Below are 25690 nucleotides of genomic sequence, written 5' to 3' on the forward strand. Positions count from 1 at the left end.
ATCGTGATCTGTTTATTTTTTTAAAATAATCTATTAGTTTCTGTGATTGACGCGATGAAATTAATTCCACATATAATATGGACATATAAATATTTTCTTAGATCAGACTAAATTAAATAGCATATTTGTTTAAATGGTTATGCACATTAAGTCAGCAATGACTTGTATATATCCCGACATCTTACCCCCCCCCCCCCTACAACCACCACCTCTTTTTCGTGAGTTTGAATCCCATGTAGGCAATTACCTGGTGCTTACCTAGGGTCAGTAGTTTTTCTTCGGATACTCTGGTTTACCTCCACAATCATGACCTTGGCTCTTCCCAGGATGTAAAACTAAAGAAACCAAATCAAATGTTAATTAACAATTTGTTTATAACACACCTGATATAACATAAACACTATGCTTTATGATTGGCTAACAAATTTTCTATCAGAGGAGGTGTCATATCTTGTCAAACAAGGGTTGTATTAATCCATTAAGCTTTTCTGTGGGGAAATTTAAGTTAAGGAAGTCCTTAAATTTAAGGAATGTTCATGAAACTTGGCCCAGAAGACATATTTAAACTCTTCTAAATTGAAGACTAGACCAGTCCATTATGAAATAGCAGGGGTGAATAAGTTTACGGGCCTTGGCCTTAATAGAACGGAATGTTTTGATGATTGATGAGATTAATAACTAAACTATATACAATTATTATAATTTCAAAATCAATTTCAAAAATATATTTACTACGTATTATATTTCTATGGGTATTCCGTATTAAAATTATTTTCATGTAACTGTTGCTATCAAAGTATTCCTTTGTTTCCAAAGTATTTCAAAGAATTACATTTTTTGCCGATGGATATAACACTTTATCTTATTTGTCATGTAGAATCAGATACAGGCAGGTCGCATTGCAGTTGTTGAATATGATGTATATAAAGTTGATGCTAAATCTTTTCTGCGACCGAAGATATCCGAACCTGACTCAATTTTATTAGTATGTAATTACGCTTTATTGATATTTAAATGATAAAAAATGAATATTAGCAGCAGGTTATTTTACTTTTCAATGCCGCATATAGCCGGTTATTTCGTAGGAATAAATGCAAAACTAGGACAAAATATTATATTTAAGTGTTCTGAAAGTTTGACTATAAGTATATATGTATATAATTAATTCATTTCTCATTTTTTTGCTAATCACATTTTCGCGACCAACTTATTATCCCGCGAAACCGCAAAAATAGATGTCTTCGCGGTGTATCCTTATCATTAATCGAGATTTCAGAACTGATCGTTTTTAATTATATTTTGAATGGTTATTTATGACGTCAACGATGTGATGACCGAATCGATATTATCACGCGGCACTGTAAATAACAACACCTTTACAGCAAAACATATTTGATAATTTAAAATCTCTGTCATAGAGTGGGCATACATTGTATAATGGTCAAATACATATTTGCTCATTTATTCGCTAATGCCGCCAAGGGGATATTTAGTTGATGGTTTTCTGTTAAGATCTTTCAAACAATTAAAAAGAAGATTACGAAGGTTACACCCTTACTGTGCGCAACAAACACGGAAGTTTGATACTTCATGGAAGATAGTTAGAGATGTCTTGCTTGATAAAGCTCAACAGTTGTCGACTCTATTGTACTCTTACATTATCATGGAGAGGATACAGAAGGCAATCAAGGCCTTAGAAAATTTAAACAGCTTTCTTATCTATAGGCTGTTTTTATTAGTGCCAAATCATGCATGGACAAGGAACCCATTTACGCCAAATCAGAAATATTGGCTTTCTATTATCTGACACAATAAAATTGAACGTGTTTCAATTGAAAAAGTACTATGATTGCATATAATCATACTCTTTTCGCTGTCGTACTAGGGTTTTTGCGAAAATGCATAATTGAAATGTGCGTTCACCTTTTATGAAGCAGCCATTACATTTACATGTTGTACTAGGTTGATTAGCAATCATACCATTGAGGTCAATAGAACATTTTTTGTATTCTTATATATACTGAATAGCTAAATATTTGTGAGAGTTAAAGACAGCAAATACATTAAAACATTAGTGTTCTTTTCATATGAGATTTTTTGAAACGACAGACTTAAAATTCATAAAAAATTACTTTTAATCATTCCTTTTATATTTACTGAGCCAAGCGGTCTAGTACATGGTTCATGACGTAGTCAAGACGGTGTCTGGTAGTCCCCGGATCCATCAGGCTGTAATTAGCATGACAAAAATCTGGATATGACGTGTACAGTTGAAGTTGTCATGGTACATTTTCCGGTTGCAGATTTGAAGAATAGAGAACTTGAAAACCACGTGAATATTTTATTTTGGTCGATTGTTATCTTTTCTAAAGTCACAAATCTAGATATACAGAGATACGGGATAGCCATCTCCGGAACTACATCTCTTAATGCAGCAAGTCCATGCGTGGAATATACAAGCGTTATGAAACGATTTGGTAGGTCTAGTTGCTAGCTCCTTATATTCTCCCTGAGATTGTATTTATGTTACATGTTCTAAAAGTTTATAATTATTGTGAAATGAAAGAAAATCCATATCTAACGAACAAATCGTAAGTAAGGATAGCTCCTGAGCTGTCGTAAGTTACGACATGATTTTATTCGTAATTTAAGACAAGAAGTTTAGTAAGACGGAAATTTCACGTATCTTAACTTAAGATAAGGTTAGAATAAAATCGTAAATTACGACGCTTAGTAAAACAAGCAACTGTTTATATAATGCAATCTCAAAACGAAAATTGTCAACAGCTTTAAATGATATCGCTTCCCAAGCATATATTATGTTTGCTTTGGTTTTCGTTTTATTAGTTTAACGTCCTATTAATAGACAAGGTCATTTAAGGACGTGCCAGGTATGTTGGTGGAGGGAAATCGGATTACCCGGAAAAAAACCATCGACCAGTGGGCAGTACCTGGCAAACAATATACTTCAAAGATACACTCAAAACATTACTGTCTAACATTAGTTTTTCTCATCAATATTTATGGACTCCCGTCGGTAAAATCAACTGACAATATAAGTGGAATGTTTTATGACTAAACTAAAGTCTGTCTTAAGACAACCCAAGAGTCAGAAGAAAATGATCTTTCTAACCAGATGGTATGTATACACAGGTTGACTTGTGCTGATATTGATCATCTTGGACTCTGGGAAAGTTGTTGTATTAATTTAAGCAGGTGATCAGTATACTGTCATCCTTGATACTCCAGGGGTTCCATTCACTTACGATCTCTACACCCCTGGACTATATCATAATGAAAATGGAGACAGCTCAGCGGAAAACATCTGAACCAACCACAGGCCTACAAAGATTTCCTTTGAAGACTACAGAGAGCGACGCAACCACAGTGCACCGTTCTACAGCTTTATTGATGTACATCAAATGATTAAATTAGCTGTTCTGTTATGTTGCCTCCAGATTTACTATGAGATAGGCCAGGGTTGTAGAGATTGTAAGTGATCGGAACCCCTGGAGTATCGAGGATGGTTTACTGTATATCGGGATAATTCAATTTGCTGGAATCTTCAATAATGTGCCAAAAGAAAGGTAAGAATTACATTTCTATACCAAATCATTTTAAAATATTTAAAATATTTAAAATCCACACGAATTCCAACGTAAGACGCATAGCAATTGACATATTCTTTGTTGGCACATATTTTAAATATATCGATTTTATAATTAATACATTTAAAAAGCATATCACGAAATGATGTATATTAAGGTTAATTTATTATATGATGCGGAAGTTTGAAATAATATTTGTGTGATTTAAGAAATTCTCGTTTACTCTTGTCGATTGAAATATGAAAAATAGATTTAGTACCTATAATATTTTTAAGTCTCATTTCATCAAGAATAAATGGGCATTTCATAACAGATATCATGAAGGCAAAAATTAACTAACAAGGGACGATAGCAGCGGTCGTCTGAGGTCATTCGGTCATTCGTTCAATATAAACTATACAAAAAACAAATGTCAGTTGCACCTCAGTATAACTTGCTACAAACGTCATCAGGAAACTACGTTAATTACATGTACAAAAAAAAATTATAGATATGCATATACATGATGATTGACGCAAATGAAATCACACCTGTCAACCAAAGTCAAAACAGGATTTTTCTCAAAATAGAGGCATGTTGTAATGTATCAACCATTTTTGCAGAAGATTTAAATAATATTGAATATATTTCATTTTTGAAAAGCATATATTACATCAGTATCCACTAATGCTCTGGTAATGTGGATTATTGAATTTCTGAAAAAGGAAACCAGTGTCATTGATAATGAAAGGCTATTTGATTGAGCAATAAAGGTAATGAAATTTGGATTTTTTTTTCATTTTTTCTTTTTCTTCGTTTGTTTGTTATGTTTTTTTTCTGTTTTGTTGTTGTTTAACGTAAAGGTCTTAAGTTTAAAATTATATAGGCGATAATTGTCACATTCACCAATCAAGAAGAGCTTTTAACACATTTTGATCATTTCAATACTAAGAATTACATCTACAGTACAGTGACATGAGTACACAGGGTCAGATCACCAACCAAGTGTGGTCTACAATTTTTACGACATAGAAACATCCGCGTTGCATTTTCGTCTTTTTCTTGGTGCATGACAATTTGTTGTATTGTAATTCTTTGTTTGATACTGATTGCTCTCAATGTATTCCCATGTCTATTTCCGTTACATTTCACTCGGAATGTTCAATACCGGATTACTTTAACTATGCAAAAAAGGCCCTTACATGTTTTCCATGGCAGCAAAATTGAGTGAACACACATCCTGTGAATTTAGTGAATGGTTTTTCCTGCACAACCTTCTTTTTCTCGTTTCGTGCCAAACCAGGTTAAATACATCTTGAATTTACTTTCGTTTTGAATATTCTTTTTAAGCGAATGGTTAGATAAATAAACAGAATATATACATATATTTCTTTATGTGTTACAATTTTTATTTTATTGCTTAACACTGAATAAAGTCTCACCATCTCGACTTCACTAAGCCTCGTACCAAACTAAATATTGTATTAAAAAATACTAACATTGCATTCTCTATTTATTAAAACTATGTTAGGAAAGCGAGCGTAGAGCGAGACAAAATGGCTTATGAATAAGTTGGAGCGTGTCAGCTTCAATGTGACATAAAATGTGTCAGGTTAGCTGAGAAGATCATTTTGAATCAAAGAGTAGCACGAATAGATTTTTGTAACGCAACGGGAGGATAAAAAACTAGTCTAGACTCAGTGTTCGTCATTACCATCAATATCCGCCATACTAGTTTGGTAAGAACACATTGGTTAATGAGGATTTGAAGGATTATGTAGAGTCGTTTGTGTTTGACAATGTGAATAAAATGACACAGAGAGCGTGCATATATGCAAGTATGTTAGTCATGAATAAAATGTATATGTTGTTCTTTATGTACTTGTTTCATAAAATCATAAATAAGTATCCTTTTGTAATATTTCCCCATTCTCCATAGCATTACGATGTATTAGAGTTACCATGAACAATCGGTAACAATAGCATTATCTGAAAGCTCATGATCATCAGTTCAAACTTACCTGATACCGAATCGTTATTATATCATATTAATATTTTAAAATAGGTCTCGTATCATAATGAAAATCCCAAATTAAGATATTGTTTAGTAAATTTCTGGTATGAATGAACTGTGTTGAATGAGAAGGTACAGTTCAGTATGTGATGTTTGTTTTTGAAAAATTGGATTATTTTAAACCTAAAGAACAAATAAACATATCGGGGTGGTGAGGTATGCAAATCATCCCAAGTTTACCATTGGGAAAAATATGGGGGTCATTTGGTTTCCCCCTGTTGTTTACTGTATAACATCAAACAATCTTACAGACCTAACACTGCAATCTCATTTTCACCCTACCGGCTAACAATACAATGGCTATGTTTATATTATGATAAAGTCAGATTTTTCGTGGGTCATGATTTTCATGATTTGGATTGAAAAAAAGGGAAACATTTTCGCGAATTGAAAATTTCTCGATTTCTTTGAAATGGTATATAATATAATATATTTCATCAATTTTCGTAAAATTTTGTGATATTATCGCAAGGGTAGCAATATCAAGCAAATAAGACATTGTACCTGTCTATAAACACGCAACATGATATTGGGTTATATTTTTTATGATCCAGTTTATTTTAAATTTAATTTTCTAAATCTTAAATTACATTTTATGAGGATATGTAATTGATCTAACTTGTGATTTAAAGATGCTCCATCGCTGACAAATGGTATATTTGTCTTTATCAAAATCAGGAGCAGACTAATATAAGTATTTTTCTCCAATTACAAACGTTACTTAATTTACTCCATAACCACCGTTGAAAAGTTTGATTTTTTAAATTTTATTTTAAGAAAAAGATATTAAAAATAATTACTTGCATCCCGAAAAAATCCTTGGCACTATGTCCTATTTTGGATGAAATGTTGATCGCGCATGCACCAAAAGTAAAATAAATTATTTCATATTAATTTTATTTTCATTAGACATATAGATATATACGATTAAACACCAATTATTGTTCAAATGATGAGTATTGTTTATTCTCTGTTGGCGGTGGATTATCTGTAAGTTAACTGGAATAACAAGATATTTGAATTGATTAATGGGGCGTGCGTACTATAGATATTTGTATATTGTAAATCGGTTAAGCTAACAATGTATGAGATGTTGTCGTCACCGTTTTCTTTATCATAGTAGAAGTAAGCTATCAATACTTGCTCATCTATCTATGTGTTAGGGTATTCTGATGTTTATATTGGTCATTTAAGGAATAGGTTTCCAATCATAAAGTACTTAGTTGTTTATATAAAGTTCACTTTGTATTACCTGATCAACGTTTTGCACATTATACACTGACGATGAACAATTAAACAAGTCATTGCCCACGTGATGCGGGCACGTACGTGCCAAAATATTCATCAGATATCCGTTGCCTGAAATATAATATATACAACGTAACTAATTGAAGCGTGGGTTGCGTTCATGTTTACTACTACAAATTAGTTGTATTTTTTTTCTACAAATATCGAAACAGTTCCGGCGACTTCCATTCTTCTACTATCAGGTTCCAATTTTAGACAATTCTGGTAAGGCTGTTGCCAGTAAAGTGAAATTGGATTTGAATTTTGAAGTTATTAGTAACGTCGTATGTTTGAAAAATGCATCAAACATGACTAACAGAATCAAACCTGTGTAAATGTATTATATTATTTTATGAGTAGTATTTTTTAATATGTTATTAACATAAACGAAAAACAGCTAAACGTAAGTCGTCTCTTAGTGGCCTATGCTATAAATCCGTGATTAACATATCGAAGGGAAAAACGAATATCAAAGCACAAAATTGCATCTCTTGTCGTTCCTGATTCCAAGACACAGTTTTTTTTGTGTCTTGGGAAGTTGTATACGCATATATTTATATGTGTCCTTATATAGTTATCCTCGATACTCCAGGGGTTCCGATCACCTACGATCTCTACACTCCTGGACTGTCGTATAGTAAAATTTGAGACAGCTCAGCGGGAAACCTCTGAACCAATCACAGACCTGCAAATATTTCCTTTGAAGACTACAGAGAGAGCAGCTCCCAACATCAAAGCCACACAGCCAACCACAGTGTACAGTTATACGGCTCCTGTGATGTACATCAAACGACTAAATTACCTGTTATGTTCTGCTAGTTCCAATTTTATTATGATTTAGTACATCACATGATAATTACTAGGAATGCGATTGGATATCAGCCATTGTCTATTTTGGGATAGTTCCCTGTCCTGTTTGACTACGGGAGACTGAACCTGACTACAGGAACGATACCAAAGTATATTACCCGGGAATGAGCACGCGACCAAATATATGACGTCATGATGAATGTCATGTGACGTACTAAATCTATTATGACCCTTTCCCTCGGAAACAGTTCTCCTACAGTGTTGTCTGACGAGGTAAAGCTTTCGACTTCGGGACAATACCTCGCCAGACAACACTATAGGAGAACAGTTCCCTTTGGAAAAGACCATAATAGAATAATAGTCTAGTGGTGTAGAGATCGTAAGTGATCGGAAACCCTGGAGTATCAATGATGCTATAAAGTCAATGGGAAGAGTTGCGTTTACATTAGCGTAAATGCAATGACGTATAATTATCACCAGGCAATCATGGCAATTAGAAGAACTATCCCGAATACGAACAAATGTCCAATCGGACTACTTCCAGTTCATCATAGCATTAGACGACAATCATCCTAACAGCTTGTATATAAAGTTTGTTATTAAACCATGGCAATCATCAGCATAAGAGAATTACCTACATGTCTGTATAAATTTTTATTTACACACCATGCAATCATTAGCATGACAGAGAACTATCCCACAGCCTGAATAAATGTTTATTATAACACCAGGCAATCATAGCACTAGGAAAAGAAATTATCCCACAGCCTGTAATACTATGATGTAACTTTACACCAGGCACATCACAGCATTAGAGAATTATCTCCACAGCTGTATAAATACTTTAATTACACCAGGTGAGCATAGCATTAGAGAAACTATCCTACACTGTAAATATGTTTACTTGCTACCATGCAATCATAGCAATAAGAGAACTAACCCAGCCGGCTGTATATATTTTATTTACACATAGCCCAATCATAGTCATTATAGAACTATCCCACAGCTGTCCTATATGTTTTATTACTCACCAGGCAATCATAGCAATAGAGAACATGGCTAGCAGCTGAAATAAATGTTTTATTACACCAGGCAATCATAGCATTAGAGACTATCAACCAGCTGTATATCTGTTTTTATATACTACCAGTGCTAATCCATGGCATTAGAGAACTATCCCACGGCTGGGTTTTAATATATGTTTATTACAGACCAGGCAATTCATGGCATTAGAAGAACTATCCAACAGCTGTAATTATGAGTTTATTATTTCTAACACCAGTCCACTCAACAGCATTAGAGAAAATTAATCCCCCCAGCTGTATAAAAGTTTAATATAACACCAGTCAATCACATACATTAGATAATTATCCCACAGCTGTATACTAAGTTTTATATATACCAGGTGATCATAGCATTAGAGAATTATCCAACAGCTGTATCATACGTTTTATGTTACAACACAGCATCATAGCATTAGAGAACTATCCGACAGCTGTATATATGTATTATTTACACCAGGCAATCATGGCATTAGAGAACTATCCTACAGGCTTGTTATATATCTTTTAAGGTGTTACACCCGGGCAATCACCAGGCATTAGAGAACCTAAAATCCCCACAGCTGTATATTGTTTATTAACACCAGCAATCCAGCATTATTGACTTATTCCTACATCAGTATATAAGTTTATATAAATCCAGGTTGATCACAGCAATTAAGAGCATTATCCTACAGCTGTAAATATGTTTTATTTACTAACTATAGGGGAAACTACAACCAGTCAATCAAAAGAATAAGAGAACTAACCCACAGCTGTATATATGTTTATTAAACAACCAGGGGCAATCATAGCATTAGAAGAATTATCCAGACAGCCTGTATATATGTTGTATTACACAGGCAATCACAGCATCTAGAGAATTATCCCACAGCTGTAGTATATGTTTATTTACACCATGCAATCACAGCATTAGAGAACTAATCCCACAGCTGTAAATATTTTTATTTTACACCAGGCGAATCATAGCATTATAGAACTATCCCCACAGCTGTAATATATGTTTATATACACCAGCAATCATGTCATTAGAGAACTATCCTACAGCTGTAGAAATGTTTATATACACCAGGCAAACATGTCATTAAGAGGACTATCCACATCTAGTATATATGTTTTATTTACACGCAGCAAATCATGGCATTAGAGAACAATCCCTACAGCTGTAATAAAAAGTTTAATTTACAACCAGTCAATCACAGTGATTAGAGAATTAGACCCACAGCTAGTATATATGTTTATTTTACACCCGTCAATCATAGCATTAAGAACTATCCACAGCTGTCAATATGTTTATTTACACCAGGTGATCATAGCATTATAGAACTATCCCACAGCTGTATAAACGTTTATTTACACAGGCAATCACAGCATTAAGAACAATCCAACAGCATGGTATAAGAAGTTTTATTTACACCAGTCGAACATAGCAATTAGAGAACTATCCCACATCTGTATATACGTTTATATGTACCCCAGGTGATCATTAGCACTAGACACGTATCCCATTTGTTGGTAAATAACTTTTCATTTACGACCAATCATGGCTGTAACATTAGTATTTATTCATTCCCAGTCAGCTTATCCGTGTTGTATGTTTACACCAGGAGATCATAGCACGTTAAGAACTATCCCACAGCTTGATTATATGTTATTTTACACCAGGCATCAAAGCATTAGAGGAACTATCCCCCATCTGTATATATGTTTGATTAACACCATGCAATCGAAATCATCAAGAGAACTATCCCACATGCTGCCACATAGGAAGGCTTTAACCGACACACTAGAGAATGACATTGTTTTTATCTGTAACGGATGGAGGCTGCCGTCCTGTGTTTTATATCCTAAGTTTTATGGTTTATTTTATACATTAAAACACTTCATAACGAAACAAGGATGTAACAAATTCTTATTCATGTAGGGGTCCCAGTCAAAGACGTTAGTAAAGTTTTGTATAACAAACTGTGCTTAATATTTTATTAGGTCCCCCAGAGGGTTTGTATTAAAACATTTATTTTCCACAGGATTATCACATGAATAACGCCTTCATGTCACGTAACCGCTTATACATCCATAATTTATGGTTGATCATTCTAGTTTAGACATGTGTTCTTGTATGTTCATTTGAGGCCAGTTTCTTGATATTCATTTTTGTCCTCACCTGCATAAATAAGTAGACACATACATTGAAGTCATTGTATCATGGCATTGATCATGGTCAATTTAACCTTCATACAGATCTCACTCGTACCCCAAATTTCCTTTTCTTTGGTGTCCTTAATTAGTTCTTTCAAGGTTTAAAAGTGTGTCCCAGGACACTTCTAAATAACAAACCAGTGTGATAATCTTAAGAAGCGGCAGGTGACAAAACGCACTTCATGCAATCTCCTTATTTCTCCTATAAACTTAACACACATTATATAAAACAACTATAATAAATAAGCCATCAAGTCAACGTAAAAATGCGATGATATTGATTTCATCATAATAATTTGACCCTTTTAAAAATTTGAAATTAATATATCCCTTAATTATAAAGAGCATATGTATTTTATTTTCTCATGTCGCTAACGTCGATGGTAAATAGGGCTCTGGTTGGACCTCCGTTCCTATGAACACTAATCTCTTCGTAAACAGTGTTTGGGTCACATTCTTGTCCAAAACATTGTCCCCGCGTACTAAATACCTAACTTTACAAATCTACAGCATTACTATCTTTTCTAAACGGTTATAAATAGTAATACTTACTTTACTCAATATTAAATTATTTCTGTCCTGACAATACAAACATAATATCTTCTAAATAACAAAATATTAACATTGTTTACATCTTTAACTTCCATTTATAAAAATATTTCATGTCCACAAAACAACTACCAAGCAAATTACAAGTACATTCAGTTAATATAATATTACTAATCATTCCAAAAATCAACACCCATAAAACAATTTACTTCCAAGTATGTAATTAAAATCATTGATGCTTTATAAATCAGAAACCATCTAGTAGATTTTTTTTCTAGTTTATCTATTGTGTTAAGGGAGGAACGATAAGAGTAGGTACAGCCAGTCACCACTAATGATATCATAACAGTACTGGATCCCTTTCATAATACAATGCTTATCGTTATAGTACCAGATCCATTTTGCCCAAGGCCCATCATCAGGTGATTATTTCAGGCCATCTGTCCCCCAGGAGGTATCTTAAAAAAAACACTTCAACCTCGACTACAACAATTCAAGTACCAAGTGATAACTAGGGCCAGAAACAAAGTAAGATCCTTTATTAATCCATGATCATGAAATTGGGGAGGGGTGGGGGAAGTTACCCTTAATCCCACCCATCAGTTCTGTCGTCTCGTTCAGTATCCTGCTTGGATATATGGAAGTGGGGAGGGAGCCGGGGGAAGTTAGCCTTAATCCCATCAGTTCTGTCTCGTTCAGTCCTGGTTGGATATATGGAAGTGGGGAGGGGTGATGGAAGTTAGCCTTAATCCCATCAGTTCTGTCTCGTTCAGTCCTGGTTGGATATACGGAAGTGAGGGAGGGGCAATGGAAGTTAGCCTTAATCCCATCAGTTCTGTCTCGTTCAGTCCTGGTTGGATATATGGAAGTGGGGAGGGGCGGGGGAAGTTAGCCTTAATCCCATCAGTTCTGTCTCGTTCAGTCCTGCTTGGATATAATGGAAGTAGTGGGGAGGGGCGGGGAAGTTAGCCTTAATCCCATCAGTTCTGTCTCGTTCAGTCCTGGTTGGATATATGAAGTGGGGGAGGGACAGGGGAAGTTAGCCTTAATCCCATCAGTTCTGTCTCGTTCAGTCCTGGCTTGGATATATGGAAGTGGGGGAGGGGCGATGGAAGTTAGCCTTAATCCCCATCAGTTCTGTCTCGTTCAGTCCTGGTTGGATATATGGAAGTGGGGAGAGGGCGATGGAAGTTAGCCTTAATCCCATCAGTTCTGTCTCGTTCGGTCCTGTTTGGATACATGGAAGTGGGGAGGGGTGATGGAAGTTAGCCTTAATCCAATCAGTTCTGTCTCGTTCAGTCCTGCAGTTTGGATATATGGAAGTGGGGAGGGGCAGGATGGAAAAGTTAGCCTTAATCCCATCAGTTCTGTCTCATTCAGTCCTGGCTTGGATATATGGAAGTGGGGAGGGGGCAATGGAAGTTAGCCTTAATCCATCAGTTTCTGTCTCATTCAGTCCTGCATTGGATATATGGAAGTGGGGAGGGGGCGGGAAGTTAGCCTTAATCCCATCAGTTCTGTCTCGTTCAGTCCTGCTTGGATATATGGAAGTTGGGAGGGGGCGATGGAAGTTAGCCTTAATCCCATCAGTTTTCTGTCTCATTCAGTCCTGCTTGGATATATGGAAGTGTGGGAGGTACAGGCGGGGAAGTTAGCCTTAATCCAATCAGTTCTGTCTCGTTCAGTCCTGCTTGGATATATGGAAGTGGGGAGCTCGCGGGGCGATGGAAGTTAGCCTTAATCCCATCAGTTCTGTCTCATTCAGTCCTGGTTAGATATATGGAAGTGGGGAGGATGGGGCGAGGGAAGTTAGCCTTAATCCCATTCAGTTCTGTCTCTGTTCAGTCCTGGTTGGATATATGGAAGTGGGGAGGGGCGGGGGAAGTTAGCCTTAATCCCAATCAGTTCTGTCTCGTTCAGTCCTGCTTGGATATTATGGAAGTGGGGATATCGAGGGGGCGATGGAAGTTAGCCTTAATCCCATCAGTTCTGTCTCGTTCAGTCCTGCTTGGATATATGGAAGTTGGTGAGGAGGGGCGATGGAAGTTAGCCTTAATCCCCATCAGTTCTGTCTCATTCAGTCCTGCTTGGATATATGGAAGTGGGAGGGAGGGGCGATGGGGAAGTTAGCCTTAATCCCATCAGTTCTGTCTCGTTCAGTCCTGCTTGGATACATGGAAGTGGGGAGGGGCGATGGAAGTTAGCCTTAATCCAATCAGTTCTGTCTCGTTCAGTCCTGCTTGGATATATGGAAGTGGGGAGGGGCGGATGGAAGTTAGCCTTAATCCCATCAGTTCTGTCTCGTTCAGTCCTGCTTGGATATATAGAAGTGGGGAGGGCGGGGGAAGTTAGCCTTAATCCCATCAGTTCTGTCTCATTCAGTCCTGCTTGGATATATGGAAGTGGGGAGGGGCGATGGGGAAGTTAGCTTAATCCCATCAGTTCTGTCTTGTTCAGTCCTGGTTGGATATATGGAAGTGGGGAGGGACGGATGGAAGTTAGCCTTAATCCAATCAGTTCTGTCTCATTCAGTCCTGTTGGATATATATGGAAGTGGGGAGGGACGATGGAAGTTAGCCTTAATCCCATCAGTTCTGTCTCGTTCAGTCCTGTTTGGATATATGGAAGTGGGGGGAGGGGCGGGGAAGTTAGCCTTAATCCCATCAGTTCTGTCTCTCGTTCGTTCAGTCCTGGTTGGATATATGGAAGTGGGGAGGGACTGGGCGGGGGAAGTTAGAAGTTAAACTTAATCCCATCAGTTCAGTTCTCGTTCAGTCCTACTTGGATATATGGAAGTGGGGAGGGGCGGGGGAAGTTAGCCTTAATCCCATCAGTTCTGTCTCGTTCAGTCCTGGTTGGATATATGGAAGTGGGGAGCTTGAGGGGCGGGGGAAGTTAGCCTTAATCCCATCAGTTCTGTCTCGTTCAGTCCTGGTTGGATATATGGAAGTGGGGAGCTCGAGGGGCGGGGGAAGTTAGCCTTAATCCCATCAGTTCTGTCTCGTTCAGTCCTGCTTGGATATATGGAAGTGGGGAGGGGCGGGGGAAGTTAGCCTTAATCCCATCAGTTCTGTCTCGTTCAGTCCTGCTTGGATATATGGAAGTGGGGAGGGGCGGGGGAAGTTAGCCTTAATCCATCAGTTCTGTCTCGTTCAGTCCTGCTTGGATATATGGAAGTGGGGAGCTTGAGGGGCTGATGGAAGTTAGCCTTAATCCCATCAGTTCTGTCTCGTTCAGTCCTGCTTGGATATATGGAAGTGGGGGAGGGGCGATGGAAGTTAGCCTTAATCCCATCAGTTTCTGTCTCATTCAGTCCTGCTTGGATATATGGAAGTGGGGAGGGGCGATGGAAGTTAGCCTTAATCCCATCAGTTCTGTCTCATTCAGTCCTGCTTGGATATATGGAAGTGGGGAGGGGCGATGGAAGTTAGCCTTAATCCCATCAGTTCTGTCTCATTCAGTCCTGCTTGGATATATGGAAGTGGGGAGGGACGGGGGAAGTTAGCCTTAATCCAATCAGTTCTGTCTCGTTCAGTCCTGCTTGGATATATGGAAGTGGGGAGGGGCGATGGAAGTTAGCCTTAATCCCATCAGTTCTGTCTCATTCAGTCCTGTTTGGATACATGGAAGTGGGGAGGGGCGATGGAAGTTAGCCTTAATCCCATCAGTTCTGTCTCATTCAGTCCTGCTTGGATATATGGAAGTGGGGAGGGGCGATGGAAGTTAGCCTTAATCCCATCAGTTCTGTCTCATTCAGTCCTGCTTGGATATATGGAAGTGGGGAGGGACGATGGAAGTTAGCCTTAATCCCATCAGTTCTGTCTCATTCAGTCCTGCTTGGATATATGGAAGTGGGGAGGGGCGGGGGAAGTTAGCCTTAATCCCATCAGTTCTGTCTCGTTCAGTCCTGCTTGGATATATGGAAGTGGGGAGGGGCGGGGGAAGTTAGCCTTAATCCCATCAGTTCTGTCTCGTTCAGTCCTGCTTGGATATATGGAAGTGGGGAGGGGCGGGGGAAGTTAGACCTTAATCCCATCAGTTTCTGTCTGTTCAGTCCTGCTTGGATATATGGAAGTGGGGGGAGGCGGGGGAAGTTAGCCTTAATCCCATCAGTTCTGTCTCGTTCAGTCCTGCTTGGATATATGGAAGTGGGGAGGGGCGGGGGAAGTTAGCCTTAATCCCATCAGTTCTGTCTCGTTCAGTCCTGCTTGGATATATGGAAGTGGGGAGGGGCGGGGGAAGTTAGCCTTAATCCCATCAGTTCTGTCTCGTTCAGTCCTGCTTGGATATATGGAAGTGGGGGGGAGGGGCGGGGGAAGTTAGCCTTAATCCCATCAGTTCTGTCTCGTTCAGTCCTGGTTGGATATATAGAAGTGGGGAGGGGCGGGGGGAAGTTAGCCTTAATCCCATCAGTTCTGTCTTGTTCAGTCCTGGTTGGATATATAGAAGTGGGGAGGGGCGGGGGAAGTTAGCCTTAATCCAATCAGTTCTGTCTCGTTCAGTCCTGCTTGGATATATGGAAGTGGGGAGGGACGGGGAAGTTAGCCTTAATCCCATCAGTTCTGTCTCGTTCAGTCCTGGTTGGATATATGGAAGTGGGGAGGGGCGATGGAAGTTAGCCTTAATCCCATCAGTTCTGTCTCATTCAGTCCTGGTTGGATATATGGAAGTGGGGAGGGGCGATGGAAGTTAGCCTTAATCCCATCAGTTCTGTCTCATTCAGTCCTGCTTGGATATATGGAAGTGGGGAGGGACGGGGGAAGTTAGCCTTAATCCCATCAGTTCAGTCTCGTTCAGTCCTACTTGGATATATGGAAGTGGGGAGGGACAGGGGGAGTTAGCCTTAATCCCATCAGTTCTGTCTCGTTCAGTCCTGCTTGGATATATGGAAGTGGGGAGGGGCGGGGGAAGTTAGCCTTAATCCCATCAGTTCTGTCTCGTTCAGTCCTGCTTGGATATATGGAAGTGGGGAGGGGCGGGGGAAGTTAGCCTTAATCCCATCAGTTCTGTCTCGTTCAGTCCTGCTTGGATATATGGAAGTGGGGAGTGGCGGGGGAAGTTAGCCTTAATCCCATCAGTTCTGTCTCGTTCAGTCCTGGTTAGATATATGGAAGTGGGGAGCTTGAGGGGCGGGGGAAGTTGGCCTTAATCCCATCAGTTCTGTCTCGTTCAGTCCTGCTTGGATATATGGAAGTTGGGAGGGGCGGGGGAAGTTAGCCTTAATCCCATCAGTTCTGTCTCGTTCAGTCCTGCTTGGATATATGGAAGTGGGGAGGGGCGATGGAAGTTAGCCTTAATCCCATCAGTTCTGTCTCATTCAGTCCTGCTTGGATATATGGAAGTGGGGAGGGACGGGGGAAGTTAGCCTTAATCCCATCAGTTCTGTCTCGTTCAGTCCTGCTTGGATATATGGAAGTGGGGAAGGGCGATGGAAGTTAGCCTTAATCCCATCAGTTCTGTCTCATTCAGTCCTGCTTGGATATATGGAAGTGGGGAGCTCGAGGGGCGGGGGAAGTTAGCCTTAATCCCATCAGTTCTGTCTCGTTCAGTCCTGCTTGGATATATGGAAGTGGGGAGGGGCGATGGAAGTTAGCCTTAATCCCATCAGTTCTGTCTCATTCAGTCCTGCTTGGATATATGGAAGTGGGGAGGGGCGATGGAAGTTAGCCTTAATCCCATCAGTTCTGTCTCATTCAGTCCTGCTTGGATATATGGAAGTGGGGAGGGGCGATGGAAGTTAGCCTTAATCCCATCAGTTCTGTCTCATTCAGTCCTGCTTGGATATATGGAAGTGGGGAGGGGCGATGGAAGTTAGCCTTAATCCCATCAGTTCTGTCTCATTCAGTCCTGCTTGGATATATGGAAGTGGGGAGGGGCGGGGGAAGTTAGCCTTAATCCCATCAGTTCTGTCTCGTTCAGTCCTGCTTGGATATATGGAAGTGGGGAGGGGCGGGGGAAGTTAGCCTTAATCCCATCAGTTCTGTCTCATTCAGTCCTGCTTGGATATATGGAAGTGGGGAGGGGCGGGGGAAGTTAGCCTTAATCCCATCAGTTCTGTCTCGTTCAGTCCTGCTTGGATATATGGAAGTGGGGAGGGGCGGGGGAAGTTAGCCTTAATCCCATCAGTTCTGTCTCGTTTGGTCCTAGCCTTTGGATAGTTATGGAAGTGGGGGATAAAGCTGGACAAGTGGGCGAGCGGGGGAAGTTAGCCTTAATACCATCAGTTCTGTCTCGTTCAGTCCTGCTTGGATATATGGAAGTGGGGAGGGGCGGGGGAAGTTAGCCTTAATCCCATCAGTTCTGTCTCGTTCAGTCCTGCTTGGATATATGGAAGTGGGGAGGGGCGGGGGAAGTTAGCCTTAATCCCATCAGTTCTGTCTCGTTCAGTCCTTCTTGGATATATGGAAGTGGGGAGGGGGGGGGAAGTTAGCCTTAATCCCATCAGTTCTGTCTCGTTCAGTCCTGCTTGGATATATGGAAGTGGGGAGGGGCGGGGGAAGTTAGCCTTAATCCCATCAGTTCTGTCTCGTTCAGTCCTGCTTGGATATATGGAAGTGGGGAGGGGCGATGGAAGTTAGCCTTAATCCCATCAGTTCTGTCTCGTTCAGTCCTGGTTGGATATATGGAAGTGGGGAGTGGCGGGGGAAGTTAGCCTTAATCCTGTCAGTTCTGTCTCGTTCGGTCCTTCTTGGATATATAGAAGTGGGGGCATTTACGTCGTATAAATGTTTCTAATCTAAGAATGCATTGTTAATAGAATATTGGTCTTTTTGTAAGACTTACATGTTCCTCTTTCAATATTTTCCACAAGTTTTCCTGGAAATACGAAGATGATTTCATGTTATTAAGTATTTAATATGTAAAATTTTGCCGTAAGTGATTAACACGTTTGGATACCGATTACATTTTAATGTCATTTCTGAACTGTGTCATCAAAATTGAATGTTTGCCTTTTTACACCAATTTTGTGTTTGTGTACTATTACTGTAAGTGTTTTGTGTTACAGTACTCAGACAACTATTACCGAGCTGCCCTTATTGACTCGCTAGCCGCCACCCTCACTCCTGCTGTTACTATCATGACTGGGCTCGGGTAGGTGATCAATCATCAGTATAGTACAACTTGTCAACCCTGTTTCTTGTCTAATCTGAATCCTGCCTATTCCAGCACAATTGTTTGGTATTTTCCTTCTTGATCATTAGTAATTAAAACCTCTATAATATGGAAACCTGTCTATACCGACTAATCATGCTGGTCTTGGTGACATTTGGTTAAGACAAGTTTCACTGTATTATTTGCCGCTTTAAGAAAGAAGTTTCAACTGATCTTGGTTGTAGCATTATAATTGATTTTGGAGAAGTCAGACTTTTTAGAAAAAAATGTAGAAACCCACTCCGGCATTGGTTTATGTAATGGATTATCTTTTAATCTAATTCACTTGTAATGATACCAATTAATTTTACCAGTAATGCATTGCCTCATATTTAATTAGAAACATGAATATGTTGATAAGTCATAAGATTTCATTTAACTTGAATTGTGTGATTTTGTCCCATTTATTTAGTAAGCCAATAGATATGAAAATACAAGTAAAAGTATATTATATGAAAAGAAATGTATTCTGTGAAACAGTCTACAATGACCACTTGTCTTTCAGAGATGGTCCCACGATGGATAGCCTAACATCGGAAACCAAACAGATACTAGAGGAGATCACCCGATGTCTTAACTTAGACAAGTTACTACCCTGTTACCACCATACCGTCACTGTCAGGTGAGACTGTCACTGTAAGGGGAGACTGTCACTGTCAGGTGAGACCGTCACTGTCGGGTGAGACCGTCACTGTCGGGTGACACTGTCAGGTGAGACCATCACTGTCAGGTGAGACTGTCACTGTCAGGTGAGACCGTCAGTGTCAGGCGAGACCGTAACTGTCGGGTGACACTGTCAGGTGAGACCATCACTGTCAGGTGAGACTGTCACTGTCAGGTGAGACTGTCGCTTTCAGGTGAGAGGGTCACTGTCAGGTAAGACCGTCACTGTCAGGTGAGACTGTCACTGTCAAATGAGACCATCACTGTCAGGTAAGACCGTCACTGTCATGTAAGACCATCACTGTCAGGTGAGACTGTCACTGTCAGGTAAGACCATCACTGTCTGACTGTCACTGTCAGATGAGACCATCACTGTCAACTAAGACCGTCACTGTCAGGTAAGACCATCACTGTCAGGTGAGACTGTCACTGTCAGGTAAGACAGTCACTGTCAGGTGAGACCATCACTGTCAGGTAAGACCATCACTGTCAGGTGAGACCATCACTGTCTGACTGTCACTGTCAGGTGAGACCATTACTGTCAGGTGAGACCGTCACTGTCAGGTAAGACCATCACTGTCAGGTAAGACCATCACTGTCAGGTAAGACCATCACTGTCAGGTGAGACTATCACTGTCAGGTGAAACTGTCACTGTCAGGTGAGACTATCACTGTCAGGTGAGACTGTCGCTTTCAGGTGAGAGGGTCACTGTCAGGTAAGACCGTCACTGTCAGGTGAGACTGTCACTGTCAAATGAGACCATCACTGTCAGGTAAGACCGTCACTGTCATGTAAGACCATCACTGTCAGGTGAGACTGTCACTGTCAGGTAAGACCATCACTGTCTGACTGTCACTGTCAGATGAGACCATCACTGTCAACTAAGACCGTCACTGTCAGGTAAGACCATCACTGTCAGGTGAGACTGTCACTGTCAGGTAAGACAGTCACTGTCAGGTAAGACCATCACTGTCAGGTGAGACCATCACTGTCTGACTGTCACTGTCAGGTGAGACCATTACTGTCAGGTGAGACCGTCACTGTCAGGTAAGACCATCACTGTCAGGTAAGACCATCACTGTCAGGTAAGACCATCACTGTCAGGTGAGACTATCACTGTCAGGTGAAACTGTCACTGTCAGGTGAGACTAATCACTGTCAGGTGAGACTGTCACTTTTCATAGAAGTATTTGTCAACTTCTCATGGAAGAATTGGTCACATATTCCCCTAAGTGAGACTGTGTCCAATACAAAATAGGTCACTGCAGCCTTCAGTTCGACCTTTTAACTTTATTTAAAAAAAAAAGAATGTTTTATCTCAGATATATCATCTGATTGGCAACTTATCCCTCATAGATAACAATGATAACTTTTGTCTGTCGATTGGTTATATGTTCTTGACAAGCTACTTCTTTGTCATTTTATGGTTATTCCTGACTTCTTAGTTCTTTTAATTCTATTATCTATTCAATATTTACAATGTTACAAGTTTGCTTGACTTCTAATGAAATAAACCCTACTTTACAGAGTAACAAAGAATGATCATCATATCTCTCCTCACAAAGTCAGCAAAGTCAATTTAGGAATGTCAGATGTTGTGTTATTATAGTTGGATATTTTTATTTTCTAGCTGTCTAAAAGCTGTAAGAATCCTACAGAAGTTTGGGTCATTTGCCGAGAGTGATGTGTCCCTGTTTAGGAGTTACATGCAATACGGTGTGTTTAGGGACGTCAGGATTGCTGCTGTGGAAGCCGTAGTAGACTACATTAAAAGTGGGGTAGAATTTTTAGATGAATTATTCAAAGAAAGACATTGTAATTTGTGACATAATTTCACGTTTTCATGCAAAATGCCTTTGTTTTGGCAATCTAATTTTGTGAGTTATGTTTAAGATCTTTTGTACTTAACGGTATAGTTAAGGTTTTTTGCAACTATTAATTTTGGAGAATTCTGACCATCCCACAAAATACACTAAATTTAATCATGAACAAAATTAAATTGGTTAACAGAAAATTAGAAATCATTTGTTTGTTGTGTGTAACATTATTTAAGAATTCATCAATATTTCACATTAAAGTGTTTACCATCAAACCTTGACTTCCAGGTAAATCTGCTTTAGCGACCAGACCGCTTGCTTAATAATTAGACCACTTTCTTAGTGTCCTAAATGGTCAACAACATTTACCCTGTTTATATTGACCAGTTGGCTATACAGACCATTTTCTCTTTTGTCTTTCAAAGTTTTAGCAGCTGTGTACAAAATTGATTCCAGCTTTCATGTACACATATATTTTTTCAGCCGATTGTAAAACCAGAAGAACTGACCAACCTGATAGAAGTGATAGAGAAAGATCCAGATGTTTACTTTAGGTAAAACCAGGGATTGGGATGCTTTTTACTATGACACTGACTTTTATGTAGAGTTATCTGCTCATATGCGAGCTTTGCCTGAGAAAATCCTATTGACGAGAACAATTTTCACACTATCTTATTATACAAGGCTCATTATTTAGTCAAATAAAAAGACATATTCAGATAACCTCATTGATTACATTATATGTTATGCTACCATTTTGATATGAAATCGTAATTCAAACTAAATGTATTAATGAAGACTGATCAGATGCATTATTTTCATACTTTTATTTAATATTTAATTTTCAGGCACATTGTTATCAGAAAGTTGGTACAGAACCCTCCCTTCAAACGAGGGGAGCACAGCCATCTACACACACAGGCCTTGGTGGAGCGGTTATGGAAACTCATGAAGTAAGTGTTACTGAAATGTCTAAAAAAACATATTGTAGGAAGCTATTTAAGGTTTATGAATAAGGTTACTGTTTATTATTTTGATGTGTTCATGCCTCTAATAATTACATTTGTATAGGTATTCCTTATAAGCCCCCTGCTCTTGAAACTGGAGGGGGACTATAGATAGTGTGTTTGTTCCTGTCCGGAACTGGTTTCCATATGATAACTTGAGAACGAATTGATGGATTTTGATCAAACTTCACACAATGGTAGCATATGGGAAAATACAGCTTGAGATTGAATCTGGGGTCAAAAGATCAACTACAAAGGTCACTGTCACAAAAATAGATTGTTCAAAAAAAATTAGATTCCAGACAATAACTTGAGAACACATTTACAGATTTTGATCAAACTTCACGCCATTGTAGGATATGAAAGAATACAGCTGGGATTGAATTTGGGGTCAAAAGGTCAACTATGAAGGTCACTGTTACTAAGAATAGATTGTTACACAAAATATTAGTTTCCAGATGACAATTTTAGAACACATTAATGGATTTTGAACAAACTTCATACAATGGTATCGTATGCAGGAATACAGCTCGGGATTGAATTTGGGGTCAAAAGGTCAACTACTACAAAGGTAGAAAATAGATTGTTACACAAATTTTCATTCCCAGGCAATAACTTGAGAACACATCAATAGAATCAAACTTCATACAATGATAGCATGACTAAGCAATGATAACTTGCCATAGATTAGAAACTGTAATTAGCAGCAGGGGAAGTGAGTTGCTTGCAACAATTACTGTAAGCTTGTTAAAAAAAATGTTTGTTGTTAGCCTATACAAAACATTTAACAAGTCTTTTAATTTAGTATATTCCTAATTTGATACTTGTAGTTATCTTCATTCTTCTTGAGCAATAAAAAGGCTAAAGCACAGCCTGTGTTCCATATAAGATAGTGTTACCCTGTCTTTGTTGCACTGTCTCATTTTCCTGTTATTTTGAATGAAGAGTCAATTTTTATGCCTTTTTGATTAATTTCTGGACAACTTTTTTATTGTCTATGCTACCATAGTCACTGCTAGATAAACATTTACAAAAATTAGCTTCATACAAAATACAAAATGTATGGCTTATGATAATTTTGTAATTGTGAATCTCATGTAAAAACATTTTTTTGACATATGTCCGGTGATTATATGCTTCTTGAATTGATTTAAAATTAAATACACTTTAGGTAAGATATCAAATTGAAGAGAAAACTTATATCTTTTGTTGTATTATCCAGCATTACCCTTTCCCACGATAGTCGACTGAGGTGTGACATCGCTGACCTCTACTTCACCTTGTACGGCCGAACACGTCCTACATGCCTTGGTATACCAGAGGTATTGCAACTGAAATGTACCATATTCCCAGCTTTAAGACAAATGTTTTTGATTCATTTATATATGCAGGTGTCCATACATTTAAATTATACACAAAAATTATTCAGTTGTCTATTAAACTTAAGAATCATACATATATGGAGGTGTAAGTACACGGCCCCCTTATATTCAAGCATATACACAGAAGTTGTCTGTAAAATTTCAAAAATCTTACACAAAGTTAGGGAGGTGTCTGTATATATTCATTTTGCAGTATATTGTACAAAAAAAGGTCTGATGTGCATGCTTGTGTAATAATATAAAAACATATTTCATTTTGATCTCCAAGCACAGATAACTCATTAGTCAATATCAATTTCCACAGAGTTTGGTCGTATTCAATCTGAAGGAAAAGAAAGCCAAGTTTAATCCTTCTGTGGTGCCTCTGGAAATGGAGGTAAGTAGATTAAAACTATGATGCATTTCTTGTAATCAAGACAGTTCCAGTAACAAATTGTATTTATTATACAATAGAACCGGCCATTCTCTGCAGCCTATACCTGAATTTTGTTATGTTACTCATTTGAATGCTTATATTATATATATATAAACAAACCATCAGAATCAAAGTCTTAATAGAAAAATCCATTTGTTCTTTCAGTAATTGTACTTATCAGGAATTATATGAATGTGAAAACTAGTGTAATAACATTAATGACAAAAACTCATTTTAAATATTTCTCTGGATCAAACAAATTATGAAGTCTTCTTTTATATAGAAATAATAATCAAGTCGTATTTTCTGATTTTCAAAGAGCATTGCATCTAATGTGGCATCACATGATCAGATATCTATCTGTCAAAATGCCTGACTCTTATAGCAATAATGATACATAGCAATTTTATTTTTTTATTTTTTTATTAAAACAATGGCATATTCTCACCAAGGCAATGTTTGAAGAAGACGAAGAAGAAGTTGATGACGTGGAGACAGAAAATGTTGCTATGGAAGTTGAAGATGGTGAAATAGTGGATATGACAGAACCATCAGTTTCAGTAGAGACAGACATACCCCATGGAACAAAAAGACGGGCCGATTCACCTCTGGATCTAGGCCCTCACACCTCTCTCGACAGAAATCCCACACTGGAGTCGTCTATCATAGAGGCCAGTACAGAGGGAGGCCAAAGCGAGGATAGTAACACATCATTCAAACTCAAAATCAAGGTCAGATACCTAGTCTGTGATGTTTTAACATGCTATACGTGTAAATAAGTACTGAATGCAATTATCCAAGGTGGTGTTTATATATATACCTGTTGGTGAATGTAGTAGATTTATCCCTTTCAGTAATTTTCACCATGCACATGCTGATTATTATTCTGATTGCCTCATGTTATACATTTATCTGCTCCTGTGAATGTATATATATAAACCAATTTCTCATCCGTTTGAGAGATCAAACTCAAAGCTTTGTGAGAAAAATCGTCCCATGAAAACTACTGTTGTTCAACTGTACAAATTATCATGTGTTCACAATGGCAGATAAAGTTTCCATTATTGAAATACTCCAGAAGTCATATACAGATCTATGATTATCTAAAACCGACTGTGCTTGATGCATGTTCATGAATGTAAAATATGTATAAAAGCCTATAGAATGCTTTGAGGATGCCATTAATTAACATTTCACCATTATTTTCAGAGATGTTTTAACAGATATAATTCCTTTGCACTGAATGATATGCCTGGCATGCCACTGGTATTGTTGTTGTTGATGTTTGTTTTGTGTTTGTGGTTTTGCTAACAGATTGGTGGTGCGTCGTTGGATACTGCCCCATCCTCCCTACCCTCTGTTAAGGAGGAGTTACATCCACCTCCAACACCATCCTCCGCTCAAGTCTCCACATTTAATTCTGAATTCTTCAAATTTGTTGGGGTATAACACGATTTTAATTATTAGCTTAGTGAATACTTGCTTAACTCATAGCTTCTAACTTAATACATGTACAATGAAACGTTTTCTAACAATTTTTATTCGTATAAATGACTCAAGTCTGCGTAGATTATATGGTGAAATTCCATCATTTAATCCTAAACTATATGACTAGTTTTATTCTTTCATTCCGCAACACCATCAATAAATTAAAATGTAGCCTCTTTTCTTGTTAGTTAGCTGGGT

General features: G+C 38.4%; 1 protein-coding gene and 1 long non-coding RNA gene across 2 annotated transcripts; both read left to right on the top strand.

Moving 5' to 3' along the window:
• Positions 1-12085: 12085 nt before the first annotated feature.
• LOC138330838 (uncharacterized) lies at positions 12086-21049 on the top strand. The gene is made up of 4 exons (XR_011209603.1): positions 12086-12095; positions 18574-18659; positions 19225-19341; positions 21014-21049. It is a non-coding gene; the product is annotated as an uncharacterized lncRNA (long non-coding RNA).
• A 40-nt stretch (positions 21050-21089) lies between these two features.
• On the top strand, positions 21090-25472 carry LOC138330547 (transcription initiation factor TFIID subunit 2-like). The gene is made up of 7 exons (XM_069278110.1): positions 21090-21161; positions 21684-21754; positions 22049-22153; positions 23430-23529; positions 23894-23965; positions 24457-24735; positions 25319-25472. Exons 1-7 carry the CDS (start codon positions 21090-21092, stop codon positions 25451-25453), a joined length of 834 nt encoding a protein of 277 aa, XP_069134211.1. The 3' UTR covers positions 25454-25472.
• Positions 25473-25690: the final 218 nt, after the last annotated feature.

This window comes from Argopecten irradians, chromosome 9 (assembly GCF_041381155.1).
Source record: "Argopecten irradians isolate NY chromosome 9, Ai_NY, whole genome shotgun sequence".
Lineage (NCBI taxonomy): Eukaryota > Metazoa > Mollusca > Bivalvia > Pectinida > Pectinidae > Argopecten > Argopecten irradians.